The following is a 20853-nucleotide window of genomic DNA, read 5'->3' as shown; positions in this document are numbered from 1 at the left end:
TCACTCACTCCTCTGTTTCTAACTCTCTTGCCAACATTTCAGTCCTGACCAGGAACTTAAAATTATTTAATGATCAAAAAGATAAAGGGTGAAGAACCATATTGGTGAGTAAGATGTGGAAAGAGCGGTAGAAAGTGCGTTGAGATGTTCCCAGCAAATCTCAGGGCACTGGTCCCACAGCCAGAAGCCGGTGGTGGAAATCAGAGTTGCCCAAGGCCGTGGGCACTATGCGTTCCTCCTGGGCAGCAGCTCCAGCAAGAGTCTGGAGCAGAGACACTAGCATCTCTTGGCCATACTGACTTGGCAGATAGCATGTGTGGAAGTTCAATCAGCCATCCACTCCTAGTCCACTAATTCCACTGAGAAAAAGAAGTTGGTCTTAAAGGAAAGCAAGTTACTCAAAGATGTGTACAAGAATGTTCTTTACAACACTGTTCATATTTAAAAACTAAAATGTCCACCAACAGAGAATAGATAAATTGTGGTAAATACAGACAGTGTTAACAATAGTTCAAGTGAATGGACTAGAGCTGATGAATAACATAGGTAAATCTGGAATATGGTGTTGGGGGAAGTGAATCCCAGAGGATACATACAGATTGGTTTTAATATAAAATTTTGCAAACTACAGAACAATACTCCACCATGTTTATAGATATACAAATGTATAGCATATGTTTAAAACAAACACAAGTATGGTAAACACTAACTGTATGATAGTGGTTACCTTTGGGAATGGATGGGATTGCTGAAGGGTACCAAGAAGACCCTCCCTCAAATGTTTCTGAAATGGTTGATTTCATAAGACAAAAGAGAATTGGAAACAAATATAAGTTCAATGACAAGATTTGGCAAAGATGAGCAATGGATTCAAGGCTGTTCATCCATGTATTAGTCAAGTTTTACTTCAATAATGCTGAATTACAACCCCCTAGACTTTGAACAACAAACTTGTATTTCTTGCTCATGGGACTGTTGGGCTGGGCACCTGGCTGCGGTTTGGGTTCAAGTGGGCTCCAGTGTTTCCTCCTTCTGGACTAGCATCTTCCCTAGAGCAACTTCTTTGCATGGCAGAGCGCAGAAGTGCAAGGGGCTGAGCCAAACCATGCGAACACATTTAAAGCTGCTGCTCCCGACATGTGTGTTCACTTTCCACCAGCCAAAGCCAAACACATGGCCAAACCCAACCTCATGGGGGCAGGGAGTGTACGCTTCTCATGGAGGAGGAGGAGGGGGGAATCGCTGACATAATAAAAGGATAAAGAAGATGTGGCACATATATACAATGGAATATTACTCAGCCATAAAAAGAAACGAAATTGAGTTATTTGTAGTGAGGTGGATGGACCTAGAGTCTGTCGTGCAGAGTGAAGTAAGTCAGAAAGAGAAAAACAAATACCGTATGCTAACACATACATATGGAATCTAAAAAAAAAAAGGTCATGAAGAACCTAGGGGCAAGATGGGAATAAAGACACAGAATAAAGTCCGTTCTCTACTAAAGAATGGACTTGAGGACACAGGGAGGGGGAAGGGTAAGCTGGGACAAAGTGAGAGAGTGGCATGGACATATATACACTACCAAATGTAAAATAGATAGCTAGTGGAAAGCAGCCGCATAGCACAGGGAGATGAGCTCGGTGCTTTGTGACCAACTAGAGGGTTGAGATAGGGAGGGTGGGAGGGAGACGCAAGAGGGAAGAGGTAGGGGGACATATGTGTATGTATAACTGATTCACTTTGTTATAAAGCAGAAACTAACACACCATTGTAAAGCAATTATACTCCAATAAAGATGTTAAAAAAAACCTCTTACAGTCATAATCTAATCTATTTGAAATACTCTCAGTAAAGTTAAAAGGGAGTAAGTTTTCTGTGACATGCCACAGAATACTGATTTCCCACCGGAATTGCCTTTGTTTGGGGCATCTCTGCCATTACAAAGAAGAATCAAACCTGGCTTTCGTAAATCAACTATAGTTTCAAAACAAAACAAAACAAAACCCTGGCTTTCAACACTTGAGAAAGACCAGAATTAAAAACCCAGTAGCGCTCTCTTCTGGGATTCTGAAATCTCTGCTGTATGCAGCCTGTATACTTTAAGAACCTCACAGCTTGCTTAGATTTTAAGGCAGACATCCTCTAGGGCTGCTGTTGTGGGGAGGTGTCACTGCAGTCTTGGATATACAAATTCCAGATATACAGTTTCAAGGTCTGCAATCTGAATATACCAACAAGAGAAGGTGAACCCAGCCAAGTGATTATTGCAGTCAAAAACCAGTCTTCAGTGCTTCTCCTTTGACAAATGCTTTTTCTGAATCTGGGAGGGTCACCTTTTAAGAGTAGTAGTTGTGTACGATGACAATTAGATATGGAGTCTTACATTTGTGTTTGAATTACTTTTAGTTGTTCTTTGATGCTAGGGAAGAGAAAGAACAGAAGATGAGTTCAGAAACTGAATTGAGATTCCCAAATTATTTCACTTGTAGTTCAAGATTTTCAGTTCAGTTTAGGAGCCCAAGAACTGAACCCACTGGCCAGAGACCTGCACTGTAGTTGCTGTCCTTAATCATTTATATAAAAATGGAAACCCTCTGTGGTGATTGTTTCGTGATATATAGAAATATCGAATCACTATGCTGTGCACCTGTAACTAACATAGTGTTACAGGTCAATTACACCTCAGTTTTAAAAGAAGAAAGGACATGTAATCACAGTATTCTAATAGGTTCTGCAGTTAACAATTTTTACATTGTTATAATAATACAAACACTAATTATTGGTATAATTAAAAATATAAAATTTTTGGGAGAGGATGAGGGAGGAGAGGTGGAGGTACTAAATCTTCATCTCATAATATTTATACATTTAAAAATTGCCTTTTCTTTTTATTGTATCTATGAGACGATAAATGTTAATCATTTCACAATACGTAAGTCAAAGCGTCATGCCGTGCAAGTTAAACGTATACAGTGATATATGTCAATTATTTCTTAATAAAACTGGGGGAAAAACAAACAAGGTAGAGAACAGGAAAAAAAAAAAAGGAAACACTATACTTCTCTGAAGTTATTTGTGTATGTATGTGTGTCTCCCTCTCCCGATGGTACATATGGCTCTACTTCATTCGTTTTACCATCTGCCTAGTACTTCACTGTATGGATGGACTACAGTTTACCCAACGAATTCCTTATTGGTGGACTTGGGTGGCTTGCAGTTTTTCACTGTAGTAAGTTAAACAACAAAGAGCTGTCCTTCTATGTACACTTCTGTGGACTTGTGGGGTATTTCTGTAGGATAAATTCTTAGAAGTGGCATTTCTGGGTCACAAACATTATATGCATTTTTAATTTTGATACGTACAACCAAGTGGCTCTCCAAAAGGGTTGTATCAATTTGCACTCTGCGAAGAGGGTATGAGAGTGCCCATTTCATTGCTCAGAATTTAAAAGTGCTTAATCAGACACAGGCTTGATGAACACTTCAGAAGCTGTTAGAAAAATACAGAGAATACATATGTTTCAATAATGAATATGCCTCTGCTACTGGACTGGTGAAGTTGGTTTCACTTTGCACCCATGGGTAGAGCTTGGTTCCCTAAAATTTTCAATCCAGGCCACTTCTGTGAACTTTTGACAGTACCCATATCACAATGAAGGTTGAGAGACAGTGGATAAATGAAAATATAGAAGGAGCTTGGCAGACACTTTCTGTTGCTAAGAAGCTGCTCTAAGAATCTCAAGTCACTCATTTTACAATAACATTTTTTATATTTGCTTATGGAGGGAGATCCCTGGTGGCCTAGTGGTTAGGATTTCAGGCTTTCACTGCCATGCCCTGGATTCGATCCCTGGTCGGGGAACTGAGATCCCACAAGCCGTACGGCATAGCCAAAAAAGAAAAAAAAAATGGATTATGGAAATTGAATAATAATAATAACTCTCTTTAACTGAATAGCTCCAATACCTTTACAACATATGGCTTATTTTTTAATGTAGTCTGTTTTTCAAATTATGTTTTTAGATTTTTGAGGCTCATTTTGGAACATGAAGTTTTTTTTCTCCACATATTGCTGACCTGCATATAGACCATTAGGGAGGGTTGTCAGAGCTTTCGACCACCGCTGAGCTGGGCTTGTTGGCAATGTACAGAGGGCAGTCTCTCTGATGAAGAAATGAGGATGCTGCCACATATCCTGGGCATCTTTCTGACGTACCAAAGTATTGCAGTGTTTTGCTGGGGAACTGTGAGTAGGGTCAAGTATTGAGGCCAGGGTCATAGGTTTGATCCTCAGGGGAGCCAGGTGGCCTTATTCTGTCTGTGGCCGTAGTATCTCTAACGTCCTTCAATGGTTATGTCCCAGGACACTGAGCAAGTGGCAGTGGAGGCCTGGGCTCCTCTACTGTGAAGGCTGGAGAACAGCTCCCAGCTCTTGTCCCACCAAGTGTCATCCAGGCCATCTTCTTTGCATTGACCCAGCCATGAGCCTAGAGGAAGGAGTGCTGGCCAGGGTGAAGAGACTGGGGTTCTAGTTATGACCAGTGTGATCTCCGGCAAGTCAGTTAACCTCTCTGCACCTCAGTATTTTCATCTGTGCAAAGGAGCACTAGGCTTAGTGATGCCTAATTTCCCTTCTTCTGTTCTCATCATTCTCATCATTATCTTTTAGTTGGGGCCAGGAGACCACTGGAAGAAATTCTCCTTGGTGGCAAGAACTAATCAGATTGATCGGATTTCCAAACGTGCTCAACCTTGACTACTTTCCTCCCAAATCCTTTCATTTCAAATTGTTCTCAATCTTGGCTGCACATAGCATCACTCCAGGAGCCTTCGAAATGCTCAGTGCCCAAGCTGCATCCACACCAGAGCAATTACACCAGAATCTCTGAGGCAGGGCCTGGGCACCAGTATTTGAAAACTCCCCAGTGATTCCAGTGTGCGGCTAAGGATGAGAGGCACTGAGGTGGCCTTCGGTTGGGAGGCCTGGGACAGGGGTCATGTTTAGGCTCCCAGATCGTCTGTGTCCCTCATCCCTCATGCCTGGTTGCTCTCCCCCTACTCACTGGTGACCTTTAAAAAAGTTAATTCTTTCCCCTTTTTCCCTGCTCTGGCCTGTCATTGAGCTCACCCAGCTGATTGTGGCGCTTATGATTGAGAACCTCTTCTGACCGCTTCCCTTTCCCCAGAAATTAACGTGATCATTAAGGCTTATAATTTCACTTACCAGTGCTATCAATCAAGGGGCTGCGAAACAGAGTTGAGTGCTTTTGTAATTGGCAGCAGCCTGTGATTCGGAGCAGGGCATCCAGGGTCTGTGAGGAGGCTGGAGGAGGGGAGAGCTGGTGTGCAGGGAGGGGCTGTGCCTCCTTGAACTGACTCCCTCAGCTCTTTGTGACTGGCTCCCAGAGGGGCCAGTAAGCTCTCAGTGTCGTCTGCCCTGAATGTCAAGGCGAGGAAGACAGTTCTTGCTGGCAGCGCTTCAGGCTAACCCTTGCCCACCCCAAGCTCTCTGCAACGGAAAGGAAGGTCTCTTCAGGTTCTGAAGAGAGGAATAGGAAAGATCAGTGGATTCTTTATACACTGGGCAACTCACGTCTTGTCAGGGAGGAGCAGTGGGTCCAGATTATCTGTAGTTCAGAAGTGAGGTTAAGGCTGTCAAGCCCAAGGGAGTGACACGTTCCTCCCTAAACCGCTTGCCTAGAGATACCTTGGAACCCCATAAATAGCAGTTGAGCATGGAGCAATGCATGCTCTGTGCCCCCTCCCCCAGCCCAGAGTGACTCCAGGATTCTTCCTGTATGCTGGGAGCTGGTGATCAGAGTGGCCCTGGGACTACAGCTGTTCTCCCTCCTGGGAGGATTGGGCTGGCTGATGGAGTTTCTAACAAACACAGTGCCTAGTGGAATATCTCATACATACGTGGTAGGTGGATTATGGGCCAGAGGTGAAGGGGTAGTTATTTTTATTTCAAATAAAACAACAATATTAAAAGTGACTTTCTTTTATTAGATAGTAATATAGGAAATTTGTAGGGGAAAAGTATGTATAATTCCACCTCCCTAACACTATTTTTATTTTTGCCTATATTTTCTAGTTCTTACACATGTACCTATATATTTTAACATAGTTGTAATCAGTGAACATATTTTCCGTTCTGATACTACTCAACATTCTATCACTAACATTTTTTACAGTATCTATGAAACTTCAGAATTCCTTTTGATGTTTTCATAATAATTCAGATACTTGGCATTTGCCATAATTTACCTCTCATTCAGTTTTGGATAATTATTAACCCAAATGTTTAATAAAGTAAGTTCACATTATATGGAACAACACACATAAGACCTACCCACGTAAAATGTTAAAATGTAGTTTCCTGGTTCCTACCTCCTGAGATTGGGATTCAGCCAGTGTGAGGTGGGGCCTGGGCATCTGCATTCTGACAGTCCCGATGCAGGTGGTCCCAGCTCCGTAGGCTCAGGCAGGTGAACGACATCTCCAAGGTCACACAGCTGCTCTGAACTCAGAAGCTCCCCAGCTTCTACAACTGAATTTTGCAGTCCATATATAAAAGACCAGTCCCCTGCTTCTCAATATGGAATGTGTCTACTGAGTTAGTGCCTATATCAGGAGCTTACTTTTCTTCTCACTTATCTCCCAGGGCTCCTTCCAAGTGCTTCCCCCTCAGCAGTACTGGGGCCCCAGGACTCAGTGCACTTGAGTGCTCCCAGGAAGGGAAAAGAGTCTGGCCAGTGGTGTCATATTTCTTCATAAGAACTAGAGATCTAGTTCCCTGGTAGCCTAGTGGTTAGGATTCCGGGCTTTCACTGCCATGGCCCAGGTTCAATCCCTGATCAGGGAACTGACATCCACAGAGGTCAAGGATGGAAAACACATTTTCTTTTCTCAACAACTTCTTAGAAATCACAACGACTCCCTTAAATGTTTTTTCTTTGGTCTTTTAAGCAAATTACTGACACATGCACAACATGGCTGAATCTTAAAACGTTTTGTTGAACAAAAGAATCCAGACAAACGGAGCACTGGCTCAAGGACACAGAGCTTGGGATTTGAACCCAAGTCTGGGTGACTTTAAAGCTTACCCCTTTCTACTAGTCCCCAGCCTGCCTCTTGGTTTCTAGTCTGGGCTGTGGGTCTGCTGTTAGGGGAGGCCCTCAGCCAAGTTCCTTCCTATGTTGGAAAAATGAGAGGTTTGGATTGAGTTGCTTCTAAGATTCCTTACAGTTCTAATGTCCTTTGATTCTGTAAGTCTAATTCATTTAAACCATTTACTTATTTTTGAATAGTTAACAGTCACATGATATAAAATTCAAAAAGTTCCAAAGGGTATGTATACATGTCACAGAGCAGAGGAGACTAAAGAGACATGACAAATAAATGCAATGTGGTGTCCTGGATGGGATCCTGTGACAGAAAGAGGGTATCAGTAGAAAAGCTGGTGAAAGTCAGTTTGGAGTTTAGTTAATAGTAATGTACCAAGGCTGGTTTCTTAATTTTGACAAAAATACCGTGGTCATATAAGATGAGGGGAAACTGAGTGAGGGGGTACATAGGAACTGTTCATATTATCTTTGCAACTTTTCTGTAAATCTAAAATTATTACAAAATTAAAAGCTTTTTTTTTTTTTTTTAAATTCCAGAGGAGTTTCTGGACTGGTTTTTTTTTTGTTGTTTTTATTTATTTATTTATTTATTTATTTATTTATGGCTGTGTTGGGTCTTTGTTTCTGTGCAAGGGCTTTCTCTAGTTGCGGCGAGCGGGGGGCCACTCTTCATCGCGGTGCGCGGGCCTCTTCGCTATCGCGGCCTCTCTTGTTGCGGAGCACAGGCTCCAGACGCGCAGGCTCAGCTATTGTGGCTCACGGGCCTAGCTGCTCCGCGGCATGTGGGATCTTCCCAGACCAGGGCTCGAACCCGTGTCCCCTTCATTGGCAGGCGGATTCTCAACCACTGCGCCACCAGGGAAGCCCCAAGCTTTTTTTTTTTTAAGAGTTCATATACAGTGAAAGGTTTTCCTCTCAGCTCCATCCATTGGGCACCCAGTCCCCCCAATCAGACAACCAATGTTGCTTGTTTCTTATATAATCTTTCAGAGATATTCAATGAATAATCAGAGAAAATATCTATATTATATACATATCATTTCTCAAAACAGAAAGTATGTCTGTGAGGTAAATTCCTGGGAGTGGGAATCCTGGGCATATAGTTTTGATAGTTATTGCCAAATTGCCTTCCACGGTGGGTGTGCCATTTGTCCTCCTGCTAGACACTGTGTTTGAGGGCCTGTCATTTCACCAACAGAGACTCTTGTCTGAGAGACCAGTTCACTTCAGTTTAAGTCATACTGTCAACTCCCAAAATATTCATGAACAAACCTCTCTAGAATGCTGCCAACAGAACATGCGTCCATTCTGAAGCACGTAGCCAAGTCACGCAGGGCGGCTGCAACGGCCAGAGGCAGCAAGGCTATGAAGAAGTGAGAGCAAATGAGTAACATTCCTAACTTCAGTCACACTGTCCTCAGGAGAGGACATTCACAGAAGGCCATTGTCTCTGCTCCCCAGCACACAAAGGGTCAAGCCTCACAAATTTGCTCATAGTGGGGAAAAAAAACCTCAGCAGGTCAAAGTGTTCAGATTACAGGTCCAGGAAAATCCCTTTGCAGAAAGAAGACAGCAAATCCCCAGTGCAGTTGAAAACAAAACTTTCTTCACCCTCAGAGACTCTTCAATGAATAAACCAGTTAAACATGGTTTGGATTTACTGAACATGAAAACAACTGGATTAAAGTATAATCTAGCTAGAAAGGAAAGGAAATGTACCGAGAAAGCTAAGTAATGACAAAGCTGCAGTGTCTACATGTGCCAAGCAGGGATGGCCATTCCAGTTTTATAACCAAATATTCTTAAATGTTTAGCTTTCCTTTAGATCAAGATAATGAATCCCTGCTTGCATTGGCCTCTTTGATAACAACACTGGCATCAAGGCAACCGTGTGAGCATGACGGACAATGATGCCCAGGAGGCCGGAGGCCCCGGCTGTCAGGATGCATGTTCTGGCCTGGGCCCTGGCCTGACTGCCAACAGTCTGTGCAATCCATATAGAAGGCAGCATCGCACAGGCACAGGCTTTAGAATCAGAAAGACCTGGGTTTGTATCCCAATGTCACTTCTTACTGGCTCTGTGACCTTGGACAAATTACTTACACTCTGTCTCAACTCTTCTCTTGGTAAAATGAGGATAACACCCATCCAATAGAGTTGTTTTGAGAATTAAATGAGGTAATAATGTGAAAAGCCCAGGCTGAAACCTAAGTCCTCAGCTGATGGTTGGTCGGTTGTTTCCCAGTTTCCCTCTCATGCATGCACACCAGAACACGAATACCGAGTGAACCTACCCCACGCCACACAGACTCAGGCACATCCAAATTACGTTCTATTACAGGACGCTTCTAAATTTTTCACCCTGGGGGTTCCTAACCCTTTTTGTGCCGAAGATCCCTACTCAGATGTTTATAAAAGCACAAAACACATAGGAATACAAAGGAAACCACACTCAACCAATTTGTTGAAATACATTTATCCAAGTATTCTTTTTTAACTTGTAAAAAAATATGTGCTTTTTAAAAAACACGTTAAATGAGATCTTGGGGCAGGTCTAACACTACAGTAATTTTCAGATAGTGAAAGTATTTCAAGATCTGCAGCAATAAATGTGATATTTGCATTTTTAAATTAGTGACAGTCACAAGTTCTGCTTATACTACTACTCTGGTTTGCTACTACATTCATAATGAAAAAATGCTACATTTCAGTTACAGAATACTAAAGACACAACTTTTTTCCCATCCAAATTGAGACACCAGGTTAAGAACTCAGGTATTATAAAATATCACCACCTCTGGCCTCAAGATGACTGATAAAAGGCATTTAGGACTTCCCTGGTGGCGCAGTGGTTAAGAATCTGCCTGCCGGGCTTCCCTGGTGGCGCAGTGGTTGAGAATCTGCCTGCTAATGCAGGGGACACGGGTTCGAGCCCTGGTCTGGGAAGATCCCACATGCCACGGAGCAGCTGGGCCCGTGAGCCACAATTGCTGAGCCTGCGCGTCTGGAGCCTGTGCCCCGCGATGGGAGGGGCCGCGATAGAGAAAGGCCCGCGCACCGCGATGAAGAGCGGTCCCCGCACCGCGATGAAGAGTGGCCCCCGCTTGCCGCAACTGGAGAAAGCCCTCGCACGAACCGAAGACCCAACACAGCCAAAAATAAATAAATAAATAAATAAATAAATAAATAAGAAAATCCTTTAAAAAAAAAAAAAAAGTATGATCTAAAGGCAAGAGAAAACTGGAAAAAAGATTTAAAAAAAAAAAAAAAAAAAAAAAGAATCTGCCTGCCAACGCAGGGGACACGGGTTCGAGCCCTGGTTCGGGAAGATCCCACATGCTGCACAGCAACTAAGCCCACGTGCCACAACTACTGAAGCCTGCATGCCTAGAGCCCGTGCTCCACAACAAGAGAAGCCACCGCAATGAGAAGCCTGCGCATCGCAATGAAGAGTAGCCCCCACTCACCGCAACTAGAGAAAGCCCATGCACAGCAACGAAGACCCAACGCAGCCAAAAATTTAAAAATTAATTAATTATTTTAAAAAGGCATTTAAAAACTGTCAAACCAGCACTCCTTTATTTTACTCTTCCCCTCCGGCTTCTTTCAAGATTTTCTGTTGGTCTCTGATTTTCTGCAGTTAGAATATGATATGCCTGTGTTGTTTTGTTTTGAATTTATCTTGGTGTTCTCTCAGCTTCCTGGATCTGTGGTTTCTTGTCTTTAATTTTGGAAAGTTCTCAGCCATTAGAACTTCAAATATTTCTTTTGCTGTGTTCTCTTTTCTTTCTGGTATTCCAGTTACACGTGTGTTACACCTTTTGCAAAGATCTCACAGTTTTTGGAAGTTCCGTTGTTTTTTCTATTGTTTTCTCTTTGCATTTCAGTTTGGGAAGTTTCTACTGACCTATCTTCAGATGCACTGATTAGTCCCTGTTTTATGTTGAGCCTAGTGATGAGCCCATGAAAGCCATTCCTCATTTCTATGACAGTGATGTTGATTTCTAGCATTTAATTCTTTTTTTAAAAAATAAATTTATTTATTTATTCATTTAATTTTTGGCTGCATTGGGTCTTCGCTGCTACACGCAGGTTTTCTCTAGTTGCTGAGAGTGGGGGCTTCTCTCTGTTGCAGTGCGCGGGCTTCTCATTGCAGTGGCTTCTCTTGTTGCAGAGCACAGGCTCTAGGCATGCGGGCTTCAGTAGCTATGGCTCGCGGGCTCTAGAGCGCAGGCTCAGTAGTTGTGGTGCATGTGCTTAGTTGCTCCGCGGCATGTGGGATCTTCCCAGGCCAGGGCTCGAACCCGTGTCCCCTGCATTGGCAGGCGGATTCTTAACCACTGCACCACCAGGGAAGCCCTTGTCTCTTTCTTAACTCTGGGTTTCTCTCCTCCTCAGAGTCTGTCTTGCAGCTTTTGGCTGTAATCCACTATTATACTGGAGCCCTGGTGGTGCGGTGGTAAAGTGGGGGGGCAAGGGCACATTCTGTAGTTTCCAGATTAAGTCCCAGTGTTTAGTTGGCCTGTGACCGTCACAGGTGTTTCCCAGGGGTATAGCTTTACCCCTGTGCCCCTTCCTCCCTTCTCTGGCTGCAGCATTTCCCTGAAGTCTTGACCCCTGCTGACTGTGTTTTATTTTTCCTTTAGGTGAGATAGGAAGGCTAGAAGGGCTGGTGTGGGAAGCATGCCCTTCCCCCATCAGGGATAAGGCTCTGGAAGTCTTATCCTGGAGAGTAAGCCTTTGTAATAAAGAAGGTTCTGGTATTTCACACTGATTATTCATCTCCTCTCCCTGCCAGAGACATAGGGGATCTTTCTTGATCTTCACCGTGGGAATCTTGTGGGGTTCCTGGAGGTAAAGCCCAGGTACATGTGGGGGTCCCTCTAAGACTGTGGTCTCCAGGAGTCACTCTTGTGCTAGAGCACACTCAACCCCCAGCAATTCAGTATCAGTATTGCCGTAGGTGTGTTCCTTACCAGTTTATGGCTCTAGCAGTTCCTGCTCCGGGTAAACAGGTTTTGACTGAGTCTGGCTAGATAAGCCTCTCCCCAGATTTGGGGGTGGTGATTTGCTCTGCAACCTCAATTCACTGATGGGTGGGTCTAAGAAAAGTCATTGATTTTCAGTTTGTCCAGCTTTTCCTTGTTGTAAGACGAGGGTGCCAACTTTCAAGTTTTTTACACGTTGGGGCTGAAACTCAAGTCCGATTTATTTTATTTGGAATGGCCTTTCCCCTCCCTCCACTTGAACTCCTGTGTCTCTTCCATCCTCACATTTGCCATGTCTCCTGTCTGTACTATGTGAGTCTTTTCATGCCAGTGTCCTAACAAGACTGAGTTTCTTGAGAAAAGGGCCTTTGTTAACCTCTGGTCTATGTTAACACTTTGCTCATATAAAATGCTTAGTGTTGCTGTTTGATTTTACTGGGTCACTTCCATTTATGGCACTCATTCTAACAGTAAAAAGCATCTGTGGTGAGGCGTTAACCCAGCATCCTCTAAACTTCCTTTTGTGCTTTTAAATGACTTTTCCCGGTCTCAAGGTCCTATTTTCTCAGCAAAGTTGGAATAAGGCAAACTTGATTAACTGTAAATCAAGATTTACAAAAGTAATTTCTCAAGATCTGATAAGTCCTGACTTTTTCTCAATTTCCTGCTTTCTTTTTGTAATGACTTAAGTAGCCAGGTTAAGATCAAATCTAACCAAATACCAGGAAATCAAAGGGCCTCCTAGCTAAGTGCCCAAACTTGGTTGTTTCAGAATTACCTGGGAAGCTTAAAAAAAAAAAAAATCCTGGACTCAGTCTTAGACAGTAATTGTGGTGCACAGCTAAGTTTAGGAAAATAAGATACTTCTGATCACCTAGCTCTCCATGCCCCAAAGTGCTTTTTATACCCACACTTAAAATCAAACTAAAAAACAAAACAAAATCAATTCATTCATTCACTCATGCTCAGCCTAGAGGACATTGGAAACGTTACTGGAAATTCACCCTTTCATTCAATCAGTAAATTTACTGAGCATTAAGTAAGGGCTGGGTAGGTGCCAAGTCACAGCCCTGGTCCACAAGGAGGAAGTGAACCAAGGCATGGCTTTTAGAGGCAGACATCCTTCCAGTCTAAATCCAGAGCCGTCACATCCTGGGTAACCTCGGGCATATTACTTAAGCTTGCAGAGCCTCCAGTCTTCTCATCTGTAAAGGATAATATTATTTACTTCATAGGGAAGTTCTGTGACAGAGATCACAAAGGAACTATCAAGGAAAACATACTCCATCCTCCTAAAACAGTTTCTAACTTGTTTCCCAGTCCAAACACTTTCATATTGTAATAATCACAGCTAGCACTTACGGAGCAGTTAACCTATAAACCAGGCAGTGTGCTAAGCTCCCTGTTCATCCATACCTCAAACAAATTTTATCTGTAAAGGCTTAGAGGCCAGCAGCCTCCTCTTTCATTGGCTATATTCACCCAAAACAGGCAAAGCAAGCTGAAGCAACAGCAGTGGCCCTTAACAAGAGGGCTGAGTTAAAAAGATGCAGGATGTAATAAAAAAGGAGATGCTCCGGGCTTCCCTGGTGGCACAGTGGTCGAGAATCTGCCTGCCAATGCAGGGGACACGGGTTCGAGCCCTGGTCTGGGAAGATCCCACATGCCGCGGAGCAACTAAGCCCGTGAGCCACAACTACTGAGCCTGCGCGTCTGGAGCCTGTGCTCCGCAACAAGAGAGGCCGCGATAGTGAGAGGCCCGCGCACCGCGATGAAGAACGGCCCCCACTTGCTGCAATTAGAGAAAGCCCTTGCACAGAAACGAAGACCCAACACAGCCATAAATAAATAAATAAATAAATAAATAATTTAAAAAAAAAAGGAGATGCTCCCTCATGTCCAGCCCAGAGGTCATCATGACTACTGAGGGTCATGACGGCAGAACCACCGAGCAGGAAACCAAATACCAGATAAACCTATCCAGGAACTGCCATGGGCTTAGTGGTACTATTTGCTGCTGCTACTGCCACATCTGTGATTCCCACTGCCATTGGATAGCCATCATTAATTCTTTACATGTCTCAGGCACTGCTGTTCTGTGGATTTTACATTTGGTCCTCAACAACTATAGATTACTAAAGGCACCACTGCTGTTGACCCTTTACGTCTTGCAGGAGTTGGGACAAGGTGATAACTTACTGAGAGGACCTGGAGCCTGAGACTCTTGCTGCATAACTCACTGCCAGTTTAACTTCTATTCTTTTAGGAAGACTCTTAAGGGCTTCTGGAACTTCCTCCTATATCATTAGAGTTAACAGCGCCTGCATTTTTACTTCACAGGGTTAAAGGTGTCGTTTTAATACAGACCATGGTTTCAGTTCTCTAAGAGACAACACTGAGAAGTACCCTCCTACATTAGGTAAAAACATGTTACCTAGAATAAACAACCTTTCATCTAACTTGAAACCTTCAAGTTTCTAAAAGCAGGCCTGCCCTTAGGAAATTGTAAAGACTAAAAGTAAGCAGGCCAGTACAACCCATCCTAAGCCACACTATTCCCTTGTCTATAAATGATCAAAAGCAAAAGAATTCCACAGTGAGCAGAAACCTTGGCACTGTTGACATTTTTCTGTTGTGGGAGGTGGTCCCGGGTACAGTGTAGGCAGTTTAGCAGCATCTTTAACCTTCTACCCACTAGATTCCAGTAGCATCCCCCAGTTGTGATAACCAAAAATGTCTTGCGAGGGGCTTCTCTGCTGGCGCAGTGGTTAAGAATCCGCCTGCCAATGCAGGGGACACGGGTTCGATCCCTGGTCCGGGAAGATCCCACATGCCACGGAGCAACTGAGCCCGTACGCCACAACTACTGAGCCTGCGCTCTAGAGCCCACGACCCACAACTACTGAGCCCGTGTGCCACAATTACTGAAGCCCGCGCACCCAGAGCCCGTGCTCCACAACAAGAGGAGCCACTGCAGTGAGAAGCCCACGCACCGCAACGAAGAGTAGCCCCCGTTCGTCACGACTAGAGGAAGCCTGCGTGCAGCAACAGAGACCCAACACAGTCAAAAGTAAATTAAAAAAAAAAAAAAAGTCTGGCGACACTGCCAGATGTTCCCCGGGAGGCAAAATCATGTATGCTTTAGAGGAATTATTGAGTTCAGCAGAACTACCATTACTCTGTTCTGCATACCAAAAACTGACCACCTTTGATTTGACTGCTCTAGCTCACTGAGACAGAACTCACAGTTGTTTAGCTCTGTACTTTTATGGAACTGTGACATATTTAAGCAACAAAAGATACTACAGAGCAGCTCTGACTTCTTCCTATGATATCCATCTGCTTGGGGGACATCCTAGTTTGGTCAAGGCCTAAGCTGATTTCCTCTCAAATGGACTGATCTGTCTCTACATGAGACACTTCTGGAGTACAAGGGCAAACTTTCCTTACCTTGGAGTTTAACTCTAGGTCACAACGGGTCCCCAAACCACCAGATGTTGTGCAGATTCAAATTGGAGACCACATCCTGGCTGTAAAGGTCTGGCCGCAACACAAGTTAGGCAGCAAGGAGTCATGCATTTGCTGGTTTCTTATCAATAATACAAGTCAGCTAGAACACTGCCCTTCTCCCTTGGTTGAAGAGGAGAAAGTGTGCCACTATCCTAAACCAAACTAAAGAGAAAGCATGAATCTGCTGACTAAGAAAATGGTTATTACACCCTTGCTAAGTTTGTTTAAACAAGTCACTCAGATGAGCTAGGGAAAAAATTCTTCTGAAAAATAGGGGGCATGCTATTGACTTATCTTAAAAGGCCTTTTGAAAAGAATGACTTGGGATTATAGAGCATTTTCCAAATACACAAAGTGCTTCATAACAACTCAGTAAGCTTTAAGGAATGCTTTTCCTAGTACATCACTTTTGTTGTTGTGTAAAAGAAAATAGCCCCATTCAAAGGGTAGTAGCATATTTGATATCACCACTGCTTAAAGAGGAATGGAGTTACAGGAATGAGAAGTATATAATTAGTAAATAATCCCTCTCAACAAGTGAGTTAAGTAGGAAAGTCTTCTGAAGGGAGAAAAGAAAAGCCAGAAGCAACACAATCAGTGCATATCAGAAATGCATTTTTATTTTTATTTGAAAACAACTTAAATTTTTAAACAAATGATTTTAGTATATAAATTTGATTTTGTTTTTATACAGAATATAAAGATTTCCCTCATTGATCTTCCATGTGAAGGGGATTACAAGCCTGAAGGGAGATACTTTCTGCACACAAGTGTGTATATCTTACGTGTAGGTACTGCAAACCAATGTGTAGTGTTTCCACACATAAATTAGGTCAAGTGACACCACATATTAAAAAGGGGATAAGAGGAAAATTCTATTAATCAGATTCAAGAAGCAAACATGACACAAAAACTGCAGGTAAGACCAAATGAGTAACTTTAGTTAGGACACTGCAAGTTATCCTAGAGTAACAGGTTTGTGAAGCTAGAGCATGTACCACATTAAAACAGCAAGAAAGAACTATTTATATAGAAAGGCTGGAATGAGGGATTTTTTTCACGAAAGCAAATTAACTTCTTGTAAACTGCCAAAACAAAACAGAACAAAACTGAGCATTATGAGTGTTAGTATACTGAAGGCATATTATACCAGTTTTTGTGCAGCATGCTAAAGTTAGTTAGAACTTCTTCACTGGTGCATATGAATCATTAATAGTCACGGAAAGTTTTTCTTGCCCCTTCTTGCCAAATTTCAGGCATGTCTTATTTTAGATGGAGTATAGCTTTTATCTATAATTTCATCCTGTAAAAACATATGAAGACAACGTTCATTCTGTGCCAGAGGATGACCAGCGACCCTAGGAATAAAAGATACAAATTCAGTCCAGTATTTTATAAAAGTGGGGGAGGGGGACCAAACATACACATTTTAAGGTTAGGAAGCATGAACAATTTAGTAATAATAAGTGTTATTCTGGACTGCCCATAAAGCGATGGTCTATCAACTAACAGTATATTTTCTTTCCTTCAGTTCATGAGGGTAATTTAGAAAACATTTAATCACTAGTTTTGCACTGCCTCTGGCGTATGTACGCAATTAACTTCTTTACATATTAGTTGGTATATTCGTAAGAAACCTAAATGAATTTTAGTGTTAAAAGTGAAACAATGTCATTGATTCTAAGAATCCATTTTAAAGAAGGAAAAGATATAGGACTATAGTTAGAAATACACTGAAGTTCAATAAAAGCCCCAAAATACTAAGAAATAGGCACAAATGTTCAGGTTTTTTTGTTTTTGTTTTTTGTTTTTGTTTTTTGCTTGCTTTTAAAGGTTTCTATCAGACTAAACACAAGATCAGACTGGGCAACCAGACTTTATTTCAGAATTTAAAAACATCCAAGCTAGCACTGCCTTCTCCAAAAAGAAAGTATGTTCATAAGAAGACAATGAAGGTTGTGTGCTCTCAGATAACTAAAAGTTAAGGGCTTTGTATAACTTTCCCTCTGTTTACCACTCACAGATCTTCAAATTACTAGATTAAAAATTAAAGTATTGCTAATAAATAAGCTCACACAACCATATTCTCTAGGATTTGACTTTATTTGGTCAAACTTAAGGCCAAATGCACAATTATAGTGAGCCCTTTCCAGGCATAACTCTTCCTATCATTTTGGCTTTTAAATAATGGCTATATTTAGAGAATTCCTGGCAGTCCAGTGATTAGGACTCTGCACTTTCACTGCTGAGGGCCCAGGTTCAATCCCTGGTCGGGGAACTAAGATCCTGCACAGTGCAGCCAAAAAAAAAAAGAGACTATACTGCAAATAGGAATAAAATTAAAAGCTAGAGTTTGAGTTTATTAAGTTTCTAAAGTAAAAGATAAATGATACAGTCTCCTTACATTTTCAAAAGAATATATTTTGCCACAAAAATTTTAAATGTGCACCTTTACACAAGACATGCTGATGATACTTCCATCTGCAATCAAACAAAATGATTGCAAGTGTATTGTAAGTTTTACTGTTCATGCTAGAACATACCTTAAATCAGAAAGAATCATAAGTAAAACTATTTTTTAAATGCTGTAATTTTAAATGTAATTTGCATAAATTAACCAAGAAAAACAAATATAAAACTTAGGTCAACACAACGATACTCGTATCACTCACTCAAGTGTGTTAATATTTATCATGATATTCAACTTGTTATATATTTTCACTTTGTTTAAATGATACAAAAAGTTAGGAAATGACCAAAAAGAAAAAGCACCAGTTTAGTCTGATATCTAAATTAATAAACAGCAGTCACCTAAAGACATCTCAGAACACTATTCACTCTTAGACCTTGAGGAACAGAAAGCACTTACTTGTTTATAAACTGCTCCAGCCCTTGCTTCCTTTCTTCAATAAAATTGTCATCAAATATTCCATCATCTCCTCTAAAAGGAAGCTGACGCAAAAATGCTTTCCCAGGGAGTGGGGGAACTACAACCTAAAACAAGATAAGGAAAGAAAGTTCTTGAACATGCTGGCTGAGTTGGGAAAATTTATAGAGCATAACACGAAGACAAAGGATATCTTCACTATGAGAACCATCCCATTGTTAAACTAGTTTAAATATACAGTAAAAGGGAATCAATAAAAATACACTGAAAAATGATTCAATGTTTTGGAGGCAAGATAACCAAAATGCCAGAATAGTCCATCAAACTAAAGCTCCTCAATGGCAGGGCCCACAGCTTAATTTTCATTTTTCCTGGACTTATCAAAGCACAAGTATACAAAGAGAATAATCAATACTGAAATAAAGGCTACCATGCCCCTCAGTGTTGATGTCACTTGGGGAAGACAATGCTTTATTACAATGGTAACTGAAGAGATCAAACTCAACTCTCGATTAAATGAAGAAGTAAAATACTAACAATGTTCTTTCTGGCATGGGCAGATAAGAATTCTGTGGTAAACTTCTTCCACCTCATACCATCTGCATATAATCTTTCCTACCTGTGGTTTGAGGTGATGACAAAATAATCAACTCTACTTGTTGCCACTCTTCCATTTCCTAGGCTAAGAAGCACGTCAACTTTCTCCCAAACCCATTATCCTATCTTTCCCCAAAGACCTGTCATTTCTTCCTTCCCACACTAGAGGAACATCCCAAATTTTCCCTGTCAAAGCCTAACTTTCCTCTAGGGACAACTTATGACTGATCTCCCTCTTCTGGGAATTATCTGGAGCTCAAATATTTGTTTGAATTAAATAGCACCTAGCTATTTATTTCACAGGTTAGTTGGGTTCTCTATCTCAGGATTTCTCAACCATGGCACTATTAACATTTTGAACTAGATAATGTACTGGGGGGAGGGGTTTCTTGTACACTGTAGAATACCTATTCAACAGCATCCCAGGCCTCTACCCACTAGACACCGCCAGTAGGCACCCCACAGTTGTGACAATAACAATGGTCTCGAGACACTGTCAAATGTCTCCTGGGGAACAAAACTGCCCCTGGTGGAGAACCACCAATCTATCCTCTTAATGCTTTCAAATCAAGGACCATCGTCTCAGGCTTTTTATGGTTATTTTAAGAAAAGCTGGGCATACAACAGAAGCTCAAATATCTGTTAAATGACTAACCATTTAGGTGAATCCTTATGTTAAAACAGAGAAAAGGTGTGGGCAAACAAGTTAAACAAGGAGAAATATAAATAGTAAACACCAGTAATAAAATTATACATATTCTAAGAGGTAAAACCTAAAACCCTTGATGCAGAGTTTCTATCCTAAAACAATAATTCAACAAGGTAAAAAAGGGAAAGATCATACAACTTCTTACAGATCAGCAAAAAACAAAGAGAAAAAAAGAAACACAAAACCAATGCCCAACATAAACCTTGTAATTCCTTCCTAGATCTACTCTCCCCAGATACCCAATGATTAAGACATCTAAAGATTTGTCTTCGTCAGTTTGCTTTAACATTCTTAAATCTCTCCCCTATATTAGCATTTGTCAAGTTGAAGAGTTAAAACCTGCAGGGAACGTACAATTAAAAAACAGGTTAAAAAAAAAAAAAAAAAAAAAACAGGGATCATGACCACTAGCTGAGCTCCAGTAGAATAGTTTATATGATGGGCAGGGAAAAACATCTGTATCTATAAAGCTATTATAAAAAAAGGAATATAGAACCAGTGTGTTACAGAAATGACCACCATTAATTCAGGGTAGAATTTAGCATGACATTTAAGATTAAAGATTACTATGTATTATCATCCGTAGAGATACGTTCTTACTAATACTCAAAATACTCACTGAAGTGGATGGTGAGGTTGTAGGCAACAGGATTAATCACCTACAAAAATCATGAGTGGTTTGTCCAGCTAAGATCCCAAAGATCTTCAACATCAAATTATTTTTGCTTAAGCAGTCTGAAAAGATCTACTTAGAATTCTTACACCAATTTAAAAGTAATGAGTCTGATGATATGTGTGTGTATGTGGGGCAAGAAGTGGACAGAAGGATATCTGGCCAGCATAATATAGTGAAAGCATACTGAAATAAAAAAAGCTAAAAGATTTAACCATAATGACCAGTAAATACAATAAATGTCATCTACTTTCTAGTCTAGTATAACAGATCTTAATTAAAAGTACTAATATATAAATAAAACAACTTGATTAATTGTTCTTAGCAATACTAATGTTAAGTACAACTTTCACACAGGTTAA

General features: G+C 41.4%; 1 protein-coding gene across 3 annotated transcripts in view; it reads right to left on the bottom strand.

Moving 5' to 3' along the window:
• Window positions 1-5469: 5469 nt before the first annotated feature.
• SNX3 (sorting nexin 3) overlaps window positions 5470-20853 on the bottom strand; it is a 55572-nt gene continuing 40188 nt past the window's right edge. For 2 of the 3 annotated variants that reach the window (XM_057528125.1, XM_057528123.1), the window contains 2 exons: window positions 18495-18619; window positions 16220-16983 (listed from right to left, as the gene is read on the bottom strand). In XM_057528125.1, coding sequence (XP_057384108.1) covers window positions 16878-16983; window positions 18495-18619 — 231 coding nt within the window. In that variant the 3' untranslated portion in view covers window positions 16220-16877. Of the gene's footprint in view, window positions 5510-16219; window positions 16984-18494; window positions 18620-20853 lie in introns of those variants that run through there. The other variant, XM_057528124.1, reaches the window with a different exon arrangement.

Source organism: Balaenoptera acutorostrata, chromosome 14, assembly GCF_949987535.1.
Source record: "Balaenoptera acutorostrata chromosome 14, mBalAcu1.1, whole genome shotgun sequence".
In the NCBI taxonomy this organism is placed as follows: Eukaryota; Metazoa; Chordata; class Mammalia; order Artiodactyla; family Balaenopteridae; genus Balaenoptera; species Balaenoptera acutorostrata.
This window is presented reverse-complemented; position numbering and strand designations above follow the sequence as displayed.